Source organism: Pleurodeles waltl, chromosome 5, assembly GCF_031143425.1.
Source record: "Pleurodeles waltl isolate 20211129_DDA chromosome 5, aPleWal1.hap1.20221129, whole genome shotgun sequence".
In the NCBI taxonomy this organism is placed as follows: domain Eukaryota; kingdom Metazoa; phylum Chordata; class Amphibia; order Caudata; family Salamandridae; genus Pleurodeles; species Pleurodeles waltl.
Window position 1 is genome coordinate 372556750 of NC_090444.1, and position 24393 is coordinate 372581142.

At 44.5% G+C, this 24393-nt stretch overlaps 1 protein-coding gene and 2 long non-coding RNA genes across 3 annotated transcripts in view; 2 read left to right on the forward strand and 1 right to left on the reverse strand.

The window, feature by feature from the left end:
* The window catches only part of LOC138297257 (uncharacterized), a 117631-nt gene extending 111328 nt beyond the window's left edge, over window positions 1-6303 (reverse strand). Inside the window, exon 1 of the long non-coding RNA XR_011203978.1 lies at window positions 6139-6303. This is a non-coding gene — a long non-coding RNA (uncharacterized lncRNA). The remainder of the gene's footprint in view (window positions 1-6138) is intronic.
* Window positions 6011-15583, forward strand: LOC138297256 (uncharacterized). The gene is made up of 3 exons (XR_011203977.1): window positions 6011-6069; window positions 15417-15468; window positions 15551-15583. It is a non-coding gene; the product is annotated as an uncharacterized lncRNA (long non-coding RNA).
* Window positions 15584-16315: 732 nt separating this feature from the next.
* On the forward strand, window positions 16316-18712 carry LOC138297258 (E3 SUMO-protein ligase KIAA1586-like). Its single transcript, XM_069236718.1, has 2 exons — window positions 16316-16375; window positions 16499-18712. The coding sequence occupies exon 2, from the start codon at window positions 16904-16906 to the stop codon at window positions 18011-18013; it is 1110 nt and encodes a 369-aa protein (XP_069092819.1). The 5' UTR covers window positions 16316-16375; window positions 16499-16903; the 3' UTR covers window positions 18014-18712.
* The last annotated feature ends 5681 nt before the right edge of the window (window positions 18713-24393 follow it).

Here is a 24393-nt window from a genome sequence, read left to right on the forward strand (position 1 = left end):
AATATACTTACAATTGCTCTAAAAATTCATTAATAGATTACTCACCTAATGACAAATCCAGTCAGTCAGCTGCACAACCACTCACACACCTACACACTCAACCATTCAGTAACTGACATAGCTACTAACTCATCAATACACTCAAATATACACCCACTCACTCAACTATACAACTATTCACACATACAGTCAATCACATGTACAGGAACTGACACACCCAGTATTGGAAAATTGATTATTAGTAAGGGCAGGTAAGTACCTACATTTAGTAATAGGCCACTAACCTCCAATTAGGTCTCAATAAATTAAACCCAGCTCAACCCTTGGTAGCTTGGCAACGAGCAACAAGGCTTAACTTCGGAGATAAATGTGTAAAGCATTTAAAAATCACAAAACAGTAAACAAGTGTAACATAAAACACAATACAAATCCACAGCAATTTATAAAAATAGATTATATTTTCATCTTTAAAATGACACCAAAACTATTAAAATCGGACAAGGGGAACCAGAGATATGAATTTTTTAAGAATTAATGATTTCTAGAGCACAGAAGCAACTAGCGCTCAAAGGGTTAAAAAAAAAAAGTCACACTGGAAAGGAACAAAGACCAGAGTTCAGGCCACCCACAAGGTAACACTGTTACACTTACTTTCAGAAGTGTTTCTTGATTCAGGAAAGTGGTCCACAGCACCAGCCAAGGGTTCAGAGGCTCTGGTTTTCCTCTTGGGGTCTGGGGCTACAACTCCCACAGTGCACCTCTTCACCTTATGGAGTTGCTCTAAAAGCCTCCACATTTCTGGATATTCTTCCAGAGGTCCTTTTTGGTCCTTGAAGTGTCCACAACTTGAGCCAAGGTTCCATAAACTCTGTGTTGCTCCTTGGGATTTGGGACTACAATTCCCAGAATGCACCTGGTCAGAATCCTCAAATGGCCACTAGACGTTAGTCAGCTGGGCTCTTCTTGCAGGACTTGATGCAGGGGACTCTGGGCACCTTCTTTGTACCTGCAGCAAACAGGGAGTCCCTCCTTGAAGCAGTAGAAGACAGGCACAGTCCTTTTAGTGGTGAGGCCCAACTGTGCAGCTGATGCAGCCCTTCAGAGTGCAGTGTCCAGGTGCAGGTCAGGGGTCCAGCAGGGTAGTGCTTCTACTTCTGACGTTCCTCCTTCTTGGGATCTAGTAGGGAACTGAGGTGTGGGTGCAGCTGTGACAGTTTTGTCCTTGCTCCTGGGTGGTCCTGGTTCTCCAATTAGATGCCGGATCCTTCCTCCTGTGATGACCACTTTCTGGGAAGTGTGGCAAAAATCCATCCCAGGGAGCAACATGCCTCAAAAATCCATCATGGCTAAAACTGATTTTTGGAGGTTACATCTGGCTGAGCCCACCCACTGGTATGGCTAAAAATCTTAAACACACCCTTCTCCTGCCCTCTCCTAATCTAATTAGGAGGGCACCCAATTGTCTGGGTTTGCAGGATGTGAGTGAGGTGCTGGGTTGTTCCAAATGTCCTTCCCTACCTTTGAAGACCAGTTTGGCAGCCCTTCCCCCTTCCTGCTTCTCCATCTGCTTAGGGAAGATCTCCTTCCACAGGCACATTCATTTGTGTTGTTTAGCCTACGCTACTTCACACCTCATCAAGGCAGGCTGGCCAGGTTGCCAGAGGCTGGCCAATTAGAGCAGAGCACTAAAGGGCTGAAGTTGTCAAATTTTAGGTAGAGTTTAAAACTCTTTACCTCAACAAGTTATATTAAATCCAATAATTGTAAGTTGTGGGATTTATTATAAGAATTAATTTGATACCAAACGTGATTATCTGAAACTTAAAGGAAATTTATAAATTAAAATAAATTCTCCCATTCTAGCCCATTATGGCCATTCACTACAATGAGGGAAAAATGAATTTGGCTGTTTTACCTCACCAGGGCTTACAAAACTATTTTTTATAAGGTCCCTGCTTATAGTTACATGGCACCCAGCTCAAAGGGCACATAGGGCACATCGTAGGGGTAACATATGTAAAAATAAGGTAGTTCAAGACTTTGGAAGTACTTTCAATTCTAGAGTCGAATTTGAATGTAACTTTAATTTAAAAGCAGCCAGCAAGGCAGGCCTGCCTTTAATATGGCACTGGGCACCTCAGCAGTGCATCTATTGGTGCACTACCTATGCTGGGGTCCATCAACCTGCATGCCCTGCCATATACTAGGGACTTATAGGTAGGCTGACATAGCCAATTATAATAGCCTAATTTGCAAACTGATTTTACACAGAGCAAAGGCCCTGGGACTGGTTAGCAGTACCCAGGGCACCATCACAGTCAGGAAAACACCAGCAAAAAGTAACAAATGGGGGCAAAAGGTTTGGGGGCCTCTAAAGTCAGCCCTGTTTTCTCACACAAGACCTTCCCCCCGCCCCCAGCCCACATGCCCAGGAGACTCAGCCCAAACTTGGGAGAGTCTTCCTGGCTTGTCAGGCGAGGAAGACAGTGAAGAAAACTGGCTGTCCCTTTTGCAGGGCTTACTCTGCCTTACATCCTCTTGTCATGGTCACTCCCTCTGGGTAGTGAACCCATCCTCACAGTGAAAGGACCCATCTTAAACTGAAACTTCCCTCTAGGGAGATCTTCCTCCTCTCTCTCTGCCAACTTGGGTAAGGAGGTGCCCACCTCTTCTATCCCTAGCTTTGCTAGGGCAACACCAGGCTTACCCAAAGAGGTCACCCAATACTTGAGCAACCCTACCATGACCAACAGTATCAGGGGGCCTAACTTGCTTTTGGCCCTGGGGTCTGCATCCCAGGCCAAGTGCAATGCTGCCAAGAAGGCTAGCACCCAGCAGAGGCTACTGACAGCTATAAGCACCCACAACCACACCATAAACTCTCCACCGATAGGTGGGTGAGCTGCTTTAGGAGCAACTGTGGGGTCCTGGCACCCCTCTGGCTGTTTAGAGCGGGGGGGCTACTACCTCCTGTGGCAGGCAGCTTCCTTCCACTCTCCCTTCTGTCAGTGCAGGGGCAACACCCTGCAGCTGGACAGCTGCCTGACTGCTCAGGACTTCCTTGGGGTCAGGTGAGGACTCCCCACGGCTAACTCTGGGCTCCCCACCCCCACTGGGGCAGAATGCCTTTGGCTCCCTGGAACTCTCTTTAAGAGTGGCCTACCCTTCGTTTTCTTCTTCCATTTTCTTGGGGACCCCTGTCTCCTAACTGTAGCTACTGGCTCCCCAGGACTTTGAGTTGAGGGGCCCTGGATGACTGCCCCATCTGGGACCAGACTCACCTCTGGGAGGTCATTACCCAGGATACAATCCAGGGAGAGGTCAGCACTGACTACCACCCTAAACCAGTCAAGGATGCCCTCCCTCTCTAGGGGGACAATAGCTACAGGTCTGGAGAAGACCTCCCCTGTGGCTATCCTGACTTTCCTGGTCTCTCGTGGGACATACATATATGAGGTCACCAACCTGCCACTCACTATAGTGTGACTGGCACAGGTGCCTCTCAGACCAGTGGTAGGGATCCCATTCACCTGAATGGGTGAAAGTGCCTACTCCCACCCTCAAGGATCACCAGCTTACCATCTGGTCCTGTCCCCCAGCCCAATGCTATGAGGTCTTCATCATCTGAGGAGTCCTCCTCCATGGCTTCACTGGACAGCCCAGTGCTAAGCACCTTTCTTGGACAGGCTGAATCTCCCCTGAAGTGACCTGTCTGTTCTCCTGTGATGACCATTAACTGGGAAGTGTGGCAAAAATCAATCCCAAGTAGCAACATTCCTCAAAAATCCATCTTGGCTGAAACAGATTTTTGGAGGTTACATCTGGCTGAGCCCACCCACTGGTGTGGCTAAAAATCCAAAACACACCCTTCTCCTGCCCTCTCCTAATCTAATAAGAGGGCCACCTAATTGTCTGGGTTTCCAGGAGGTGAGGCGGTGCTGGGTTGCTCCATATGTCCTTCCCTCCCTGTGGAGACCAGTTTGGCAGCCCTTCCCCTTCCTGCTTCTCCATATGCTGAGGGAAGATCTCCTCCCACAGGCACATTCCTTTGTGTTGTTCAGCCCAGGCTACTTCACACCTCATCAAGGCAGCCTTGTCAGGCTGCCAGAGGCTGGCCAATCAGAGCAGAGCACTACAGGGCTGAAGTTGTCAACTTTTTAGGTAGAGTTTAAAACTCTTTATCTGAACAGGTTTTATTCAATCCAACAATTGTAAGTTGTGGGATTTATTATAACAATTAATTTAATACCAAACTTGATGTATCTGATACTTAAGGGGACTTTATAAATTAAAATAATGTCTCCCCATTCTAGTCTATGGAGGCCATTCACTACAATGAGGGAAAAACGAATTTAGCTGTTTTACCTCACCAGGACTTATAAAAAAAATTGTTAAGGTCCCTGCTTATAGTTACATGCACCATCACCAGGGGCACATACAGAAAACCTTAGTGGTGACTTATATGTAAAAATATGTTAGTTTAAGACTTTGGAAGTACTTTTAATTCCAAAGTCGAATTTGCATGTAACTTAAATTGAAAAGCAGCCAGCAAGCCAGGCCTGCCTTTAAAATGGCACTGGGCACCTCAGCAGTGCACCTATGAGTGCACTACCTATGCTGGGGTCTCTAAACTTACATGCCCAACCATATACTAGGAACTTATAGTTAGGTTGACATAGCCTGGTTAGCAGTACCCAGGGCACCATCAGAGTCAGGAAAACTCCAGCAAACAGTGTAAAATGGGGGCACAAAGTTAGGGGGTCTCTGCAATCAGCCCTGTTTTCTCACACCCAGTAAGTCAGCTATGTAGCCACTCACACACCCAGTCACTCACAGACACAAGTACTCACATCCACTCTCTCACCATATAAAAACTGACTGACCCACCACTTTAGGAAAGAGACACTCATACATCCAGTCACTCTCACATAAAGTGACTGAGACAGCTACTCCCTTATGCTTACAGCCATTCATAAACCCTCTCACTCGCCCATTCAGACCTGCATCCCCAACTCACTCTCAAATACATGACACCCATTCACTTGCCCAGATAACCACTCTGAAACCCACCCACTGACCTATACAGCCACTCACACATCCAATCAGTGTAGCAAATACACCTACTCACACAGTGCCTTGCTAACCCATACACTCACACAGTGACTTGCTAACCCATACACCTACTCACAGATCCACTCACTGCCCCATACAGCAAATGACTCAACCACTCATTCATCCACACAACACTCACAAAGGCATTCATACATTGATACAGGCATTTACACTTATTGGATGATGTGATAAGTGATGTCATTTTTGATACCATCAGTGATGTCATCAGTGATGTCACTGACCATATCATGAGTGATGTAATAAGTGAGATCCTAAGCGGTACATTATGGGGGTGCAAGTCGTAGTTAACTCAGTTAACTATAACTGCTGAATTTCACTGGCTTTGTAGGTTTGAAGTGTTAACCTAACTGTAATGTCCCTATCACATTTGTTTTTTTCTGTGAATTTCTATGTTTTAAAAAAATCTATTTCTTAACTGTAACTTCCCTATAGCCTTTGTATTTTTCAGTCAATATATATATGTATTTCACAAAAAAACAAAGGTTAAAGTAACTATAGTAACCTTGCAGTTAAGTATGATAAAATATTATTTTAAAACCAAAGGTTAAAGTAATGTTATAGTAAGGTGAACTTCTCAGTGACAACTTTAGCGTTTTGAACTAAAAAACACAGAAATTGAACAGCTATAGTTAGCAGGACTAACTATAAATTGCGCCTCCTGCTATGCACTGCTTAAGACCTCACATATGACATCACTCATGACCAATAATCCCTGTAAGGTGGGCGCTGGTGCACCCTTCCTTCCCCCATCGCGCAGGCCTCTTTGCCAAGCGCGCACTTTTCTGCCACGTCACTGCCGGCACCACGCGAGAGAGTGAAACTGTACGTCAGCGCTGCGTTTAAAACATAAACAGCGTGAAAACAGGTCACTCTCTTCGCGGCAGAGCAGGGCAAGGTGGCACCAGAGAGTTCTCGGGAGCAAGGTATGTGTATGAGGTGAGTGTGATAGCTCTCTGCAGCTGCTGTGTAAACCCACTAGGCTATCAAAAGGAGCCTGTTTCCTACCTTTGTCATTGTCCATCTGGGTAAGGAAGGGGAGCCGGCTGGGCGCCTCCATGTTCACGGCTCCTGGTCCGGTCCCTGGGGAGGGAGGGGGCTCGCCCGCTGGTCCGCAGCTGGAAAGACTGGGTCCTGTTCCTAGCATGTGAATGTGCCTGTCTGCGAGTCTCCGTGTCCCTTGCTCGGCCCCTCCCCTTCAGCTCACTCATGGGCTGGAGCCCAGTACAGATCATCCACTGGTAGCCCCATCCCGGAAGCAGTGGAAAAGAAGATAAAGAAGATAATGCCTACTATTTAGTGCAGACTGTCGAACAACATAATCTAATCTGACTGCAATGGGAGGCAACATTCCTGGTTTGGAAATATTGGAAACATTCACAATCTGCTACGCCTTTTGCAGCGGGCATCATAAATAGAGCAAACATTTAGAAATAAATAAATCACAAGTTATTGCAATTTAGGTTTTAGTGGCTATTTACTGGGGGGGGCAGGGGCAGAGGTCTTAGAATCAGGTAAAATCCCAACACATTTATCAATGTATACTTTTTAGAACGCAATATGAAAAAACACATTATATTTCAGTATCTCTTTCCTTTACCGATATGATTTGTAGGAAAAATGGCGTGCTGAAATTCAAAGCAGTACACAACACACATAAACCATCAACATCAAATAATATTTTGATAGTTCCTACAGAGTGATGAATCAAGTGAAGAGTGCCCTGAGTGTAACATATTATCATACACTGAAGCACAGTTCTGATGAAGAAATATTAATGTCATGATAGCGATTTTCATCAGCTCCCTAGCTCTGTATTTTAGCACCACTAATTGTAAAACAAGTTTGAGATAAAAACTCTTTAGTGCATAAGCGCTTCCTTCATGGATCAAGAAATATATGGCTGATATGCTCTTTTGATCTTCTAATCATTTTTATAATTTTGGTGATTTTGATAACGTTGGTGTGAGGTTTAGGATATTGTTTCTTTATGTAGCGTCTCATTTAATTAAGATTGGAATATTGCAAAACTAGCACCCTTAACGTGAAATGTTGGTAATCTGAATTTAATGGAGGCATTGCAGCATGTCAGTAAGGATGTGTCTTTTATCATGTGCTCACTGTACATTACATCCACACTTGAAAGGAGATGCGAGTAAAGAACGGTGCATAGCGCTTTTAGCAATCACAGGTAAAAGGTCAAAAGTTAGGTCTACTTGGTGTCCATACAAATACATTGAAAATACTGCAGGGAGCTCGCTATCAATATCAGGATATAGACATCCTGCCCGTGTTTCACTTTCATATACCCCACCCACTCCTCCTATCTTTCAAGTGAAGCCAACGCCAGCCGTGCAGATAGAGCGGAGGATTAACGCATGATCAGGAAGGAAACACAGCCCAATGGATCCTCTTCAGGGCCCCCCCTCACCGCCGCAACCCCAAAAAAAGATTATACTTCAGTTTTTCTGTTACGAATGCCACTCAAAAGAAGTCTGCAGGCCTCCTTGTTCAACGTCCTCTCGGTAGGAGGTAATAAATACATTGTTCCGTGTCTCTGGTCTCTCTACTAAATTAATATGATTATGGTAAATGTTGGGGAAATTATTGATTGATATTATCTATAAATTCTGCAAAATGCACTTTTTTGCTTTTTTTAACATTTCCTGCTTGAAACTGTCAACCTTAAGACATTGTCTGCTCAAACCAGTTAAATGCGGCAGAATCGTATGAAATTTAACACAAGCATAATTTGCGGCATTTTCTGTAGTTTGCATACCATGAAACTGTGTAAATGACATGAGTATAATGAATACTTTTTCAGGGGCGCAATCTCAGCCTATCTCGGCACCTCTTTGCACCCGCTTCCTCTGTCAAGCTCTGCCTCACCACTCTCTCACACCCACCTCTTTCTACCCCTCTCTCCCTCAGTTCCCTCTGCAGCTCACTGCTCTCCCCGCCTCACTGCTCTATCTCACCTTTGTTTAAATTCTCCTGTGTCTACTTGAACTCTCTTCCAGCCTCATCTCTCTCATTACATCTCCTCTCTAAGTTGCTCCATCTCTCGATACCGCTCTCTCAACCCTCTCTCTACATCACCTCTGTCTACTTCATCTCTGTTTTCCTTATTTGTATTTCTACTTCAAATATATTTCACTACCTCATCTTTTTTGATCACAGCTCTTTATCTCTACATAACCTCTCATCTTACTTCATTCATTCATTACCTCCTCTAGCCACCTCTCCTCTCTCTTTTTACATCTGTTCCCTCTTACCCAACTCTCTCACTTTCTTATTTCTTTCTCACAACCTTATTACTCTGCCTGTACCACGCAGCTCTGTCTCTGCATCAACCACACCCCTCTATCACTCCAGTTTTGAATCCCCTGGTGGAGATAAACCCTTCAGTTACCTGTTTGGCATCAGTGGTCATCTGGGCTATGTGGTGGGTTTAGTAGGTTACTGTTCTCTTGGGGTGGACTACTCCTCTGTAGATAACTGCAGCAGCTCTCGCAAGCAAGACAATCCCCACAGGATATGCTCTTGCGGCAGGCTTCACAGCAGCACCAGCCGGTGACAGCAGCAGCTATGTGAGGTCAGCTAAAGACTGTCACTTGAATTTATGAACGTTGCAGCATCCAGGCAAAGCCATCTTCGTGGGGTTTTAGAGCTGTTACAGCCTTCAGGTTGGGTTGCAGCTTTCCGCTTTGGCACAAATTCAATCTCCTTCTGTTTGGTGCTAACATGACCACTAGACTGCTGGGTGACACAGAATGAAAGGGAGGACCCAGGCCCATTAGAGGGAAAGTGGTCCATAAGGGATGGTTTGACGAGAGCTGCTCAAGAGCAAAGTCTGGGTTAAAAGCGGTGGTTACCTCAGGCCCCCAGGGGGAGGTCCAACAAAAACACCATTAAACAAGCAAAAAGGCTGTGGGAGGACCATTTGTGGCAGGAATTATTAGATGCCTCAAGATCAAATAACAATAAGTACTTTTGGGAACTCTTGACCAAAAGACAAAATGGTGGCAGGAATTCTCCTGATAATCATATACAACCTGAAAGCTGGGTGGAGCATTTTTCTAGCCTTTATGCTCTCCCAGCTGATTTCATGGCACTCGATGAAGATTATTCCCGAATAGCAAGGCCAAACTTGAGTTCTAGTTTGCCTTTATCTGGGGGAGGGTGCCCACGCCACTGATGATTGTATTTTCTTCTCCATGGATGAAACTCTTGACGCTATTAATTCTTTAAAACCCGGCAAAGCACCTGGGCCGGATAAGCTCCCAGGAGATCTTTATAAATCAGAACCAAATATATGGTCCTGGTATATAAATGCAATCTCAAATAGTGTAGCTGCAGTGGGGCAAATTTCTGACACATGGAAGGGGGCTGCAATTATTCCAATTTACAAAAAAGGCAATGCAAATCTTCCCACCAACTATAGACCAATTAGCCTCATTGACAACTTACAAAAGATTTTTGCTAAACAACTCCTACAGAGGGTAACTAGCTAGGTTGAAGATCACCAGATTCTTTCCCCACTTCAGGCCAGTTTTCGGTTGAAAACAAGCATGTGGATCAAGTCTTTAGGCTGGCTGTTCTGTATTGGAAACATGTTGTCCTTTCTAAACAGTGCTATATGTATCATTTATAGATTTACGATCTGCCTTTGATCTGGTCCCTAGAGCTAAATTGTGGGAAGTGTTAGGAAAATTGGGGGATCCAGCTGATCTATTAGGCTTGCTAAAGTGACTTCATGAAAATACTTACGCACAAGTGAGATGGGGAAAGCAAGGCGAGCTGACTGAAAAAATCCCAATCAAAAGGGGAGTTTGCCAAGGTTGCGTGTTGGCCCCTCTTTTATTTACACTCTTTATCAATGAGGTGGTGAAGGATTTAATCACATGCCAGAATGATGCCCCTTCTTTCAACGCACAAAAAATCCCCATTCTCCTTTTCACAGATGATTCACTTCTCATTTCAAAGACACCAAGGGGGCTGCAAACTCTTGTTGATAGATTTAATTTATTTTGTAAAGAACATGGGTTGGAGGTAAATATCAGCTAGACCAAATTGATGGTCCTTTACACAGGTCCCAGTAAAAGATGTACTATCAACATTGATGGACTTCCTTTGAATAGGGTTAGCTCTATAGATTATTTGGGTGTTAGGCTAACCAGTAAATTATCCTGGGAAAATCAGATTATGAAGAGAGCGGGCTGCTACAACATAGAGCTGCGTCTGTACTGCGTTTTTATTAAAGCTCTAAAACAAAAGCAGTATTCCCTGCGATCAAAATCTATATAGCTAAAGCACAGGGTGCAGCACTGTACGGGGCGGAAGTATGGGGATTTTGCAACTGCAGTAAAATATCAGTGGGCGAATTTTTTTTTGCGAGGGCTCTAATTGCATGCCCCCGCAGTACACCCTTGATTCTCCTCTTTTTTGATCTGGGGTTAAATCGAGTAGGTGACTTAGTTGTCTTAAGACCTCTTTTAAACTGGTTAAGGTTATGGACTACCCCTGAATTGGACATATATAAGGTCTCCCTACTCGACTAACTAAAAAGCCAGAATGTTGCCACAATTTTATGGATTAGACACGTGTCCCACTGTTTTCGCTTGTTGGGTCTGGGAGATTATTGATATAACCCTCACAATTTAGAGAGGCGCCATAAAAATGTTTTAAAATCAGTTCACTGGTCCTATGTAAGGAACAATGATATAATTTGTAAATCACATGGCCGCCTGACAAATCTTTATATTGATTTTAAATGGCTCCCGCAGTATGAACCATATTTAGATATCATACCCGATTTGCAGGGTAAGGGCCTGTATGCAAGATTTCGGTTTGGAACCTTACCATTGCTGTCCTTAACTAGCAGTTGGGGGCTGTCCACTCTTTCTGATATATGTCCTGTCTGTGGAGGCGCCCCAGGAAGCGTTGAACATTTTATGTTTTTTTGTCCTGCTCATTTTATCCCACGGTCAAAATGGATCCGTAAGATCTGCCGAGATATGGGATTAAATAATCATACTTTTGCAATAAGGATCCTAAAAAGTCATAGTTCAAGTGACCTTATTCTCGCAGTTAGCAGGTTTTTAGTGGCAGCGTGGCACATACGTCGCTGTCTCTTAAAAAACAAGGACCCATGAAGTTGATCCAGATGACATTTTTATGTGTAACATGATTTTGTTAATATGTATTAACGTTTTTATATTAGATCATTGATAATTGTACTTAATTGTATTTAATTGTGATTATTTATTGTACTGTGTTGCTTTGAAGGTCAATGGACCGAATAAAGCTTGTTGTTGTTGTTGTTGACAGGGTCTGGTAAATCTTATTTACAATTGCCCAAGAACTGTATAGCAAATCATTTACCTCTTTGTCCTTTTCCGTGTTTTTTATATAGCAAGAACTTGACCAGAAGGTATTGGAGCACTTTACATACGCACCACTTACATTACAAAAGGACACATTCATTTTTGAGAGGCCAGGGAGATTAAGGCCCTCATTATAACCCTGGCGGTCGGTGACCGCCAGGGCTATTGTGGCTGTAGTACCGCCAACAGGCTGGCGGTACTGCCTGCCTCATTTTGACGGCAGCGGTACACCGCCATGGTGGTCCCAGCGGTCGTAATCCACCAGGGCATCGCTGCAAGCAGCGCTACCCTGGGAATTTCAACTCCCCTTACCGCCAGCCTGTCCATGGCGGTAGACACCGCCATGGACAGGCTGGCGGTAAGGGGACTCGGGGTGCCCCTGGGGGGCCCTGCACTGCCAATGCACTTGGCATGGGCAGTGCAGGGGCCCCCAGGCATAGCCCCATTGCGCTTTTCACTGCCCGAATTTCGGGCAGTAAAATGTGTGACGGGTGCTACTGCACTTGCTGCACATCAGCATTGCCGCCGGCTCTATTACGAGCCAACAGCAATGTTGATGTGACTTTTCCGCTGGGCCACTGGACCAGCGGAAAAGTCAAAATAGGGAGCCAGAACTACCACCAGCACGGAAGAGCGCCGATGTTGTAATGAGGGCCTAAGTGATTTGCCCAGAATCACAGGATAGTGAGCAGACGCCAAAACTCAAACCTGATTCCCCACCTCCAAAGTGACAGCTCTGCTGCAAACGATACATTTATTGTAATTACATTTATATAGTGTTGAAACTGGCCATCTCTGCGGGGTCACCTCCAGACCTTTTCGCCTTTTACCATCCACTTTATGTAGACTTTGTTTTTGATGGCCTTATGACTCTCTGAATCTAACCACTGTTAAAGTGCTTGTGCCAGTGGCGTAACAAACTTGAGGGGGCACCTTGCAGAGTACATAGAGGGTCCTCCTCCCACCCCCAATGCTGGCTGTGCTAAGGGGGGATCCTGGAGCTTGGGCCCCCCTGCACTGCAGATGCTCTGGGGCTAATGCTACACCACTGGCTTGTGCTCTCTCCCTAAAACATGGTTAAACTTGCTCATACTTAAATAGCATATTTATTTACTTGTATATCCCTTGTAGAGTTGAATACCATAAACACAGGGTCTGCATATTAAATGCTACCAGTGGGCCTGCAGCACTGATTGTGCCACCCTCATAAGTAGCCCCTTAACCATGTCTCAGTCCTGCCACTGCAAGGCCTGTGTGCAGTTTCACTGCTACTTCGACATGGCATTTAAAAGTACTTGCCAAGCCTTAAACTCCCCTTTTTCTACACATGTCACCCCTAAGGTAAGCCCTAGGTATCCCGTAGGCTAGGGTGCTGTGTAGGTAAAAGGCAGGACTCTGTTTGCGCTGTATTAGCGGCCTTTTGTTTAACGCTAATTCACCTCAAACATAACTCCATATTTATACTTTGGCGCAAGACCCATCCAGCGCCAAAGTTTTGGAGTTAGCATCATTGTTTGCTTGCAGGTAGGCGTTCCCGGGCAAAAAATAATGCAAAGCACCTTGCACCATGCATACAAGACAAAAACAAGATTTAAAGGCACCTTCACTGCTCATTTACTGTCTGAATGAACAGAACACTATTTTTTGTCAGCTGGCCAGAACGAGTTAGTAGGTCTAAAAGTGCTTCTAAAATCCGATTAGTCATGGCGAGTGGGCGAGCAGATAACTTGAGGCCTGTAAAGGCTGCATCATCGAAGGTCTAACGCATGATGTAGGTTTCCAAACAGATGATAATATGGAACCAGAGTTCATCTAAACTGAAAGCCCAGGTAACTACTCAAAAAGAAAAAGGGAGCACACTGCCTTGCATTCAAGCGGAAAATAGCACCAAGGCATCATGGTAAATGCAGTCATTTAAATATAAATAGCGAGAATTTTTCAAAACATTATTCACCCTAAGTAGGTGCAGCAAGTGCTATATCGCTGTAGAAAGTTCTTCACCTAAGGTAGGTGCAGCGAGTGCCGTATCTCTGGACACGTGTTTCTGGCTTTCGGCCTTCATCAGCAGAGAGCGTATGTAACTGAAGGGGTCGCTTGAAATGCCGCCAAACGTCTTCACAGGTTTTTGTACCACTCAGTAGGCGCACATGTGCATCGCCAGTGCTCGTCAGCAAGAGGCTCACGGGAGCTGTCATTTAGACATCCAAAAAGAAAAAGGGAGCACACTGCCTTGCATTCAAGCGGAAAATAGCCCCAAGGCATCATGGTAAATGCAGTCATTTAAATATAAATAGCGAGAATTTTTCAAAAAATTATTCACCCTAAGTAGGTGCAGCAAGTGCTGTATCGCTGTAGAAAGTTCTTCACCTAAGGTAGGTGCAGCGAGTGCCGTATCTCTGGACACGTGTTTCTGGCTTTCGGCCTTCATCAGCAGAGAGCGTATGTAACTGAAGGGGTCGCTTGAAATGCCGCCAAACGTCTTCACAGGTTTTTGTACCACTCAGTAGGCGCACATGTGCATCGCCAGTGCTCGTCAGCAAGAGGCTCACGGGAGCTGTCATTTAGACATCCAAAAAGAAAAAGGGAGCACACTGCCTTGCATTCAAGCGGAAAATAGCCCCAAGGCATCATGGTAAATGCAGTCATTTAAATATAAATAGCGAGAATTTTTCAAAAAATTATTCACCCTAAGTAGGTGCAGCAAGTGCTGTATCGCTGTAGAAAGTTCTTCACCTAAGGTAGGTGCAGCGAGTGCCGTATCTCTGGACACGTGTTTCTGGCTTTCGGCCTTCATCAGCAGAGATGGTATGTAACTGAAGGGGTCGCTTGAAATGCCGCCAAACGTTACATACGCTCTCTGCTAATGCAGGCCGAAAGCCAGAACCACGTGTTCAGAGATACGGCACTCTCTGCACCTACCTTAGGTGAAGAACTTTCTACAGCGATACAGCACTTGCTGCACCTACTTAGGGTGAATAATGTTTTGAAAAATTCTCGCTATTTATATTTAAATGACTGCATTTACCATGATGCCTTGGGGCTATTTTCCGCTTGAATGCAAGGCAGTGTGCTCCCCTTTTCTTTTTGGTTGTCTAAATGACGGCTCCCGTGAGCCTCTTGCTGACGAGCACTGGCGATGCACCTGTGCGCCTACTGAGTGGTACAAAAACCTGTGAAGACGTTTGGCGGCATTTCAAGCGACCCCTTTAGTTACATACGCTCTCTGCTGATGAAGGGCGAAAGCCAGAAACACGTGTCCAGAGATACGGCACTCGCTGCACCTACCTTAGGTGAAGAACTTTCTACAGCGATACAGCACTTGCTGCACCTACTTAGGGTGAATAATTTTTTGAAAAATTCTCGCTATTAATATTTAAATGACTGCATTTACCATGATGCCTTGGGGCTATTTTCCGCTTGAATGCAAGGCAGTGTGCTCCCCTTTTCTTTTTGGATGTCTAAATGACGGCTCCCGTGAGCCTCTTGCTGACTAGCACTGGCGATGCACCTGTGCGCCTACTGAGTGATACAAAAACCTGTGAAGACGTTTGGCGGCATTTCAAGCGACCCCTTCAGTTACATACGCTCTCTGCTGATGAAGGCCGAAAGCCAGAAACACGTGTCCAGAGATACGGCACTCGCTGCACCTACCTTAGGTGAAGAACTTTCTACAGCGATACAGCACTTGCTGCACCTACTCAGGGTGAATAATCTTTTGAAAAATTCTCGCTATTTATATTTAAATGACTGCATTTACCATGATGCCTTGGGGCTATTTTCCGCTTGAATGCAAGGAAGTGTGCTCCCCTTTTCTTTCCAGGTAACTACTCAATTGCTTGTCATGCATAATGTTTTTATAACTTCTATAACCTATGCTAAATATCTTTTTTCCAATTACAGCCAGTCAACATTTGGATTTGAACATCCAGGTATGAGTTCCAAGGAAGACCAGGTAATTCTGTAGACGTTCCAGGTGGGATTAAGGGTCTCTACATAAATCAAGTTTATGATCCACACCTTTGCTTCTGTTACAGGTTTGTCGGACTGAGTAAGTTATAGATTTGAACGGACCGACATGTGTAGAAGCATAAGGACCAGGTAATTATTTGGTAGGTACCCCATCTGGGTCACCTGGCACATTATAATATGACAACATGCTGTAACCAACTGATAACCATGTTTCTTTTGCTGCAGACATCTCAGACATTACTGTTCATAGATAAGGACGGGCAGACCGGAGTAGCAGCAGAAGGAGCAAGTTATTATTTGCTAGTTTTTTCTTATGATGTAACTGAGACATTGAAACGTTCAGGTGCTTTAATCATTTTTTCCGCATGTACAGGCATCTTAGACCCTGCTACACAAACTTGAACAGGCACACGTGAGTAGAAGCAGGAAGACAAGGTAATAATGTAGCAGATTTTCATTGTGGTGCACCTAGTGCAGTGGAATGTGACAAACTACTTTAACAACCTTACCCACCTTTTCTTCTGTTGCAGGCATCTCTGACAGCACTACTCATATATTACAAAAAGGCACATGTGAGTAGAAGCAGAAAGACAAGGTAATTCTTTGGTAGATTTCACTTGTGATGCGCCTAGTACATTATAAAATGACAACATTCTTCAACCCTTTTTTTGTTCTTTTGCAGGCTTCTTAGACAGTACTAACATTAGTTAGAAAAGGCAGACGTGACTACAAGCAGAAAGACCAGGTAATTATTTATATGTTTTTCCTTGTAGTACATCTGAAACACTGGAACACAAGTGTGTGCTGTTACCATTTATTTTCTTCTGTTGCAGACCTCTTAGACAGTATTAGATCTACAGGCAGGTGTGAGATCAAACAGAAAGGCCCAGGTAATTACTCGCTACATTTTGCAAGAGATAGCTCAGTCTTGTCTGGTAGATTGCATTCTATAGCATAAAAAACAACTTTAAATAATGTTTCTCACTTTAAATAATGTCCCTCTTTTTTTGTAGGCTTTGTGGCACAGTAGGCTAGGCTGATTGCCACCAAAATGTTCAAGCGCAAAGCTGTGACTTCTGCAGAGAGCAGTACTTCTCCGCAAAGGAAGAAATGCTGTCTTGTGTTTAAAGAAGAATGGCTGAAAGAAATTGTGGAGACTGAGACATAGAAGTCCCGGAGCAAGGTTTGCGTTCAACTGGGAGAGCTATTTCTATACAATCCAGAAGTAGGGTTGATTTGCAAAGTATGTGCAGAAGCAAAGATCGAAGGGGACTTTTCTACTGGGAAGAAATGGAGTGATGGCTGGAAACTGGACTACTTGAAATGCCATCTATGTAGCAAAGTTCATGAATCTGCTTTGGTGACTGAGAAATAAAAGTGCTGCTGCCAGGCTGGGTTTTGGAGTGTGCACCATTTTAATGGAAATCGCCAGTGACAGAGCAAACAGACTAGAAGTGATTGAACGGCAAAGATCCCTACCTGAGGAGATAAAGAGTCTCCTCAACAAGGTGTTGCTAGCAGTCAAAATGAACACGTCAATGTTATCTGTTCAAGACATCCATGACCACGTCGCATTGCATGTGAAGATACCAGACAACTGGAGGAGCAAGAACTATGCCTTTGAGTTTTTGGAGGCCATCAACAGCGTGATACGCTCTGACTTAATGGCAGAGTTTTGCGGTGTTCGGTATCACTCATTGATAATTAATGAATGGACAGATATTTCAGTTACAAAAATGTTCATCCTCTGCTTCAAGTTCCGATCTGTAACATCAACAGAGCACAAAACAGTGTTTTGGGGAATTGTAACTCTGAGTGCATGCAATGCGGAGGCTATCACTACAGCTGTAAAAGACTTCTACACTGCCAATAAACTGGATCTTATAAAAATGGTCATGTTCAGATCGGATGGTGCATCACTGATGCTGGGAAAGAACAATGGTGTTGCTACCCACCTCAAACAATCCATTCCCCATCTAGTTGAGCAGCACTGTGTTGCACACAGAGAAGATTTGGGAGTTGATGATGCCTGGAAAAAAGTGCAGATGATCAGGGAAATGGAAACATTACTGAGGACTGTCTACACTGTGTTCTCCCGCTCACCTTTAAGGAAGTCCAAGCTGGATGAAATTGCTTTGGTCACTGAATGTGAAGCGGTCTGCTTTCGGCCACTCAAAGAGGTGCAGTGGCTTTCAAGGCATATTGCTGTTGGTGCACTGTTGCGTAATTATGAGGTTGCTCTAAAATACTTTGATCATGAAAGTGTTGAGGAGAATGACCCCATTGCTAAATATTGCTACAAAAAACTATCTGACTTACACTGCCACATTTCCATTGCAGCACTAAATGACATTCTGGGTGAACTTGCATCTCTCTGCAAGTTGTTTCAGAAAAGCTCTTTGACCACCATTGAAGCTGTGCAGTATGCAAGAGCAAAAATTACCCAAATAAAGGAACAGTACTTGGGCGACAATGTATTTTGGAGCAACACAGTAAGAGATCTGATGGCTTTGTGCAGAGAGGACTGAGAGTATGATAGTGAGCCGATGTTATCTTTCATTAAACGTCTTTGTGAGCACATGGAAAGAAGGTTCCCAGAAGATGAATTGAAGGAATGGACAATCTTTGATTTCCATACAGTAACAACACAATCACAGTTTGATTTTGGGACTGAGAATGTACAAAGACTTGTTGAAAAGTATCAGAAGGTATAGGTCCTGGGTGATTGTGACACCGCTGATGATGTTGTTCGTACAGAGATTATAAATATGTGGTGGCAGCGCATATAAAAAACGGATTGTCCTTTCAAGACATGGTAAATTTCACTCTGCGGAATGCTGCACAGTATAGTGTTGTATCTCAACTTGTTGATGTCTGTGCAACTTTCTGGGCTTCAAGTGCAGACTGTGAACGAGCCTCATGAACTCAATCAAGTCCAAATTAAGAAACAGACTGGAGGAGAGTCACCTAGATATGCTTATGAGGACAAAGGCTTACCTCTCAAATGGGAAAGTTGACTTAGACCGAGTTTACTGGAAAAATGGCAAGGACCGGCAAGAAAAACGAACATGTCACACATCTAATGTTGGCACCTGACTTGTCTAAACTCTAATGCAGCTCCTTCTACAGTCCATGTGTGGGTGGGGTAGGAACATTTCTCAGCCTGTATCTTGGCAGGGGCTTTATGGCATTTATCAGCAGTGTGTTCATCAAATTGTAAATGTTAACTAATTGTACAACTGGCTGTATTTGATCTGCAGGGCCCTCTGCAGCACTCTGAGAGTATTCATTAAAGTTTCATAATGGTTCAACCTCCTGATTTCTGTTTTCTCTAACTGGGGTGTAGGTGGCACTTAACAGGTCATATCCTTGGGGTGTGCAACCAGGTCACAAAACTGCCTTAATGCCCTATTGCATGGAGCAATGTTTATACAAATATCCCTTTTTCGCTTTAGTGGTATGGAGAGGCTAATGCCAAAGATCTTGGTAGTTATGCGCTGCGCTTGCGTGAATGGTCAATTTCTTGGTGCACGAATCCTTGGCTGTAGCGCACAGAGACCTCACACTGCCGCACACAGTGGAAACAATTAGAGGGAACAGTGCTCATGACATGTTCTATGACATCATATATGACATTATTGATGCCATCTCAAGTTACATCACTGATTACATCACTTATGACATCGCAAATGACATCATTGATGACATCACTGATGTCATCACCAAACTTTGCTTTCTGCATACAGGTGTATAAATTAATATAGCATTACAGGTCTGAAGGAGTAAGTATAAAATAGCTAAGGACAAGGGGACAAGATCAGGCATCATTTACACAAACATAGGAACAATTCCCTTAGATGTTGATAGCAAGCATTGTGTGTAACATTGACCATAAACCACACACTTTACACAAAGCATAGCTCACATTATAAATCAACCACAGATGTATGGGAAACCTTCATTGTAAAAGTTGTTCAATTCCTAAACAACTGTTCAAAGAAAGCTAAAATAGTGAATGACAATTCCAAAACAAGTGCCCTAATAGGAACAACTTTTATCTGTGTCAAACCTAAGACACACCCTAAACCTACATTAAGAAATATCAGTAGAGAACTGAGTACTGTAAGCAGTGTTTACTCCATGAACAGAATTGATTCTATACCATACTGTTTCCAAACAGTGAAATTCTCATGAGTAACACACCACAGAGTTTTCAAAAGAATCTACTAAGAACATGCAACAGTTGCAAAAAGACACTACTTGTTAAAAAACAAGATCTAAAGGTGGTAAAGATCATACTACCTGCAATCGTAATACTGTATATTGTATACTTTATAGATTGGCCAATTGCCAAAGCAAAACAGGCAAACATATGTACATAGATTAGTATCTGATGCACACACTCTTCTATGTTAAGTATGAATTATTATCTTGACACAATTCTCTCTAATAACTCAAGGATGCCTACAAAAGTAAGAATCTACTACGTAGGGTGTTTCTCCTGTTGGAAACCTTTTCTGCAGAATCAAAACATTGTGTGGACCATAATGAATACAACTCATCTGTTACTTGCACTCAGAGTTACTCTTCAATGTAAAGACTTATAGAGTGTTCAATACCACTACATTACTATGGTGCAGTAGGTGGCCATCTGATTTGCACACACTTACAACCATTAGGTGGACCTAGGCTGTACAAGATTAGGTAGGAAAAAACTATTGTAGTCATCTGCCACTATGTAAACTGTAAAACAAACTAGTACACTAATAAGGCCCTCATTGCAGCATTGGCGGGCGGCAAGCGCCGTCCGTCAAGTTGAAACCGCTGGGCGGCCGCCAATGCGGGCGCACTCCCGCAGAGGCCATTTGGAGATCCCTGCTGGGCCGGCAGGCGGGAACCTGGTTTCCGCTCGCCGGCCCAGCGGGGATCTCGGCCGCAACATGGGAGCCGGCTCCAAATGGAGCCGGCGGTGTTGCGGCTGTGTGACGGGTGCAGACGCTTTTCACTGTCTGACTCCCCTTTCCACCAGCCTTTTCATGGCGGTTCCTACCGCGGTTCCTGGCGGGAGGGGGACTCGTAATCCCCTGGGCAGCGCTGCAAGCAGCGCTGCCCTGGGGGATTACAACCGCCGGGACAAAAGTGGCGGGAAACGGCCGGTCCCGGCTGTGCGACCGCGGCGGAAGCGCCGCAGTCGTAATGCCCGAATTTGTACCGCCAGTCTGTTGGCGGTACAAACTCCAAAACAGCCCTGGTGGTGTAATGAGGGCCTAATTGTCCTCAGTGATGTCATCAATGACGCAATTGGAGATGTCACTTTTGATGTCACCAGTGATATCATCAATGATGTAATTTCAGAAGTCATTAGTGATGTCATGAATGATGTCATCTGTGAGGTCATTAGCAGTGCATGGCGGGGACGCAAGTTACAGTTAGCGCTGCTAACTATAACCAGTAAATTTCTGTTTTTTATTTAGTTCAAAACATTAACATTGTCACTGAGAAATTCACCTAACAATAGTGTTTTTGTCAGTGAATTTCAAAGACTTTTTTATTTCCCAAAAACTTTTATCACACCTTATAACACTAAACCTTTGTTTTTTTGTGATTTTTTTATTTTTTTTTAAATAAAATAAATAAATACATGCAAACTAACTACTCCACAATGTTTGCACTGAGAATGTTCATCTTCTTAGCTTTTATGCCTCACATAATGAGAAATATTCCCAGTGTAGTTTTTTTATTGACCTTGTATATATTTTTACATAAACTTCCATTTTTTTTTCGAAAAGACACTGATCAGTTCTTCCTATACTGCAAGCCATGGGCCATATTTACAAGGCCCTGTGGCGCAGGGCGGGTAGCAAGTGTCTTGCTGCACCACTGTGCACCACTGGGAAAGGGCAGAAATGCTCCGTATCTACAAGGTATTTCTACAAGGTATTTCTGTCCTCTCTCTCTGCACTGGTGCAGAAATTGGTGCCATGTGCCAGTGCATTGTGGGGATGGTTGTTTTTGTGCAGGAAGGGACACCTTCCTGCACAAAAACAATCAATGGAAGTGTGTTCCAACTTATATGTGTGCTGCAGAATGCAACACACATAGAAAGGAAAACCTTGTAAATCTGGGAATGCATCAAAATCCATTATGGTTGCGTGGGAACACCCACACAAAACCCATGGAAACACCTCCCGGACGCAAAGTAAGGCAACACAGCAACTTGCACTGCATTGCCTCACTCCATATCTACAAGGCCATGAAAAGACACGCAGAGTGGCCTTGCGTGGTTTTGTAGATGTGGGTCAGCAGCCTGCGCCACCAGCGTGTCACTAAACTTGACACATCAGTGGTACAGGCTGCTTGTAAATGTGGGCAAATGTGTTTTCTCTAGGGTCATCAATTTTTAACACGTGTGATCACTCTTGCGGGAGGCTAGCTGTGGCTCACAGGAGTCTCGCAAGACCGTAGCGCTTATAATTTTAGTTCTAAACTGTTTTACAGAGATCTTTTTCATGTGGTCAATTATTATTGAATGTTAATCTTTAATAATAAAGTCATTGAAATATGTGTATTTTATTAATTATTTTGCTTGCAAACTTATGTCTCTCGCCAGATGATCGTGAGAGACGAACACACAATCCACTGCATAGACTGCAAGGGGCTGTACTTCCTGTTCGGCACTTGTGACCCACTTGCAAGATCGTACATTTGGAATTGAGTTCATAACATTGTATTTTTGCAGTTTTGAAGAAAATATGCCATAAGAAGTGCTGCTTAAAGTAGAAAAACAGTTGATGTATTGCTGCATTTGAGATATAAGAAAGTTCCCTGTTTTTACGATCCGTGAGCCTCTCTTGAGACATCTGTGAGATTCCCTGGAGAGGAAAGACATCCCAAGGAAGGATTACGGTTGGTTCAGATGGATGTTTCTATTTAGAAAAGAAGGATTCCTTCCTTGTTGCTTTATTTAGTTTTCTGTCACCAAAATATCATCCTCAGATTCAGATGAATAATGCTGTTCCTACAACTTAACCACCTCCGCCATCCAAGATGTAATTGGTGTGGTAATTTTTTTAAATGAAGCCTGGTGGGAAAAACGTGTTTGCTAAATATGTAAATGTAAAATGGAGTCCAGCAGGAGCAGCAGAAACAAGCAATAAGCATGAGTGCCACAGGGATGTGAATACATTTGAGGACTGTGCACACTCAGGCCCTCATTCTGACCTTGGCGGGCGGCGGAGGCCGCCCGCCAAAGTCCCGCCGTCAGGTTACCGTTCCGCGGTCGAAAGACCGCGGCGGTAATTCTGGCGACCGCCCGCCAGCCCAGCGGGAAAGAGGCTTCCACGATGAAGCCGGCTCGGAATCGAGCCGGCGGAGTGTAAGCTGTGCGACGGGTGCAGTTGCACCCGTCGCGTATTTCACTGTCTGCGCAGCAGACAGTGAAATACATTTAGGGGCCCTCTTACGGGGGCCCCTGCAATGCCCATGCCAGTGGCATGGGCACTGCAGGGGCCCCCAGGGGCCCCGCGACCCCCCCTACCGCCATCCGGATCCCGGCGGTCGGACCGCCGGGATCTGGATGGCGGTAGGGGGGGTCGGAATCCCCTCGGCGGCGCAGCAAGCTGCGCCGCCTTGGAGGATTCAATGGGGCGGCGGTACACTGGCGGGAGCCCGCCAGTGGTGCCGGTCCGACCGCGGCTTTACCGCCGCGGTCGGAATCCCCATTGGAGTACCGCCGGCCTGTCGGCGGTGCTCCCGCGGTCCTCCGCCCTGGCGGTCTTTGACCGCCAGGGTCAGAATGACCGCCTCAGTGTCTTGCTCAGACTGAGGGGCGTACACACCTTTTCAATCTGGTAACACTGTTCCTGCCCAGGTACTCATCGCTCAAGCAGATAACAACCCTGCTTATTTCAACAAAGATCTTTTTTGCCGCTTATGCAAGCAGATTATGTTTCCTTCTGAGACAAGCAGCGCTGTACAGGACAAGCTTGTCCAAGATCATAAATGCCCGCAGTAGTTTTTTTAAAGGTTTTTCTGTTTTCTTTTCTGCTCTTTGTTTGAAGGAGCTGTTGTGGGGTTTTTTTTGGTCCCAGTTTCTTGTTTTTGTTGTACCCTTGTTTAACAAATACAAATAAAGTTAAAAATGTAAAAAACAAAAAAATATAGTTGTTCAAAATTGTTAATTAAAAAATCGCTTTTCGGAGCTACATTATATTTTCCAACATGTAAGACCTCACTATACTATAGTAGGCATAACAAGTACTAGCCTCCCCACTGATACCTCTCCCTAGGGAAATAACCATATAGATTAATGTGTGGGAATGGATTTCCATGTCCACTCACAGCTCTCACCAGCATGACAGACATTTACAGTAGTATGAAGTGAAACATTGTCTTCTCCACTAACACTTATCTCCAGGACAACATGTCACGCCGCGTACTGCAGCGCGAGCCGAACATTCGGCTCGGGCCGCACAACGCGTCTACAGGATGCGGCGCGCCCCCAGTCTGCTGTGTACCTTGCGAGGCCCCAGATTGGGCATCGGGCTTCGCTCTGTTTATGTGCACCGCGTTTTTCGTGCCCCCTGACCCCTCTTACCTGTTCTTTCCTTTTCTGTTCATTTCTTCTTTTTCTGGGACATCTGGTTGTACCTTCCTTTATGTTTTTTCCCCTTTCCCATGTTACCTTTTTCTTCCCAGCATTCCTTGTTCCCTATTCTCTATGGTACCTAGTCTATTCTATTCTATGTACTTTTCCCTATCTAAGATGGTGTCCTTTAACTTCCTGTTGGTCGTTTCCTGTTTAGTGGTATTTAAGGGATGTGTTTTCTTTCTTTCCTTGCGCTGCAACACTTTCTGTTTTGATGGTGTCTTCGCTCCTGATTCTTAGCCTATCGGTTCTGGATCTCGT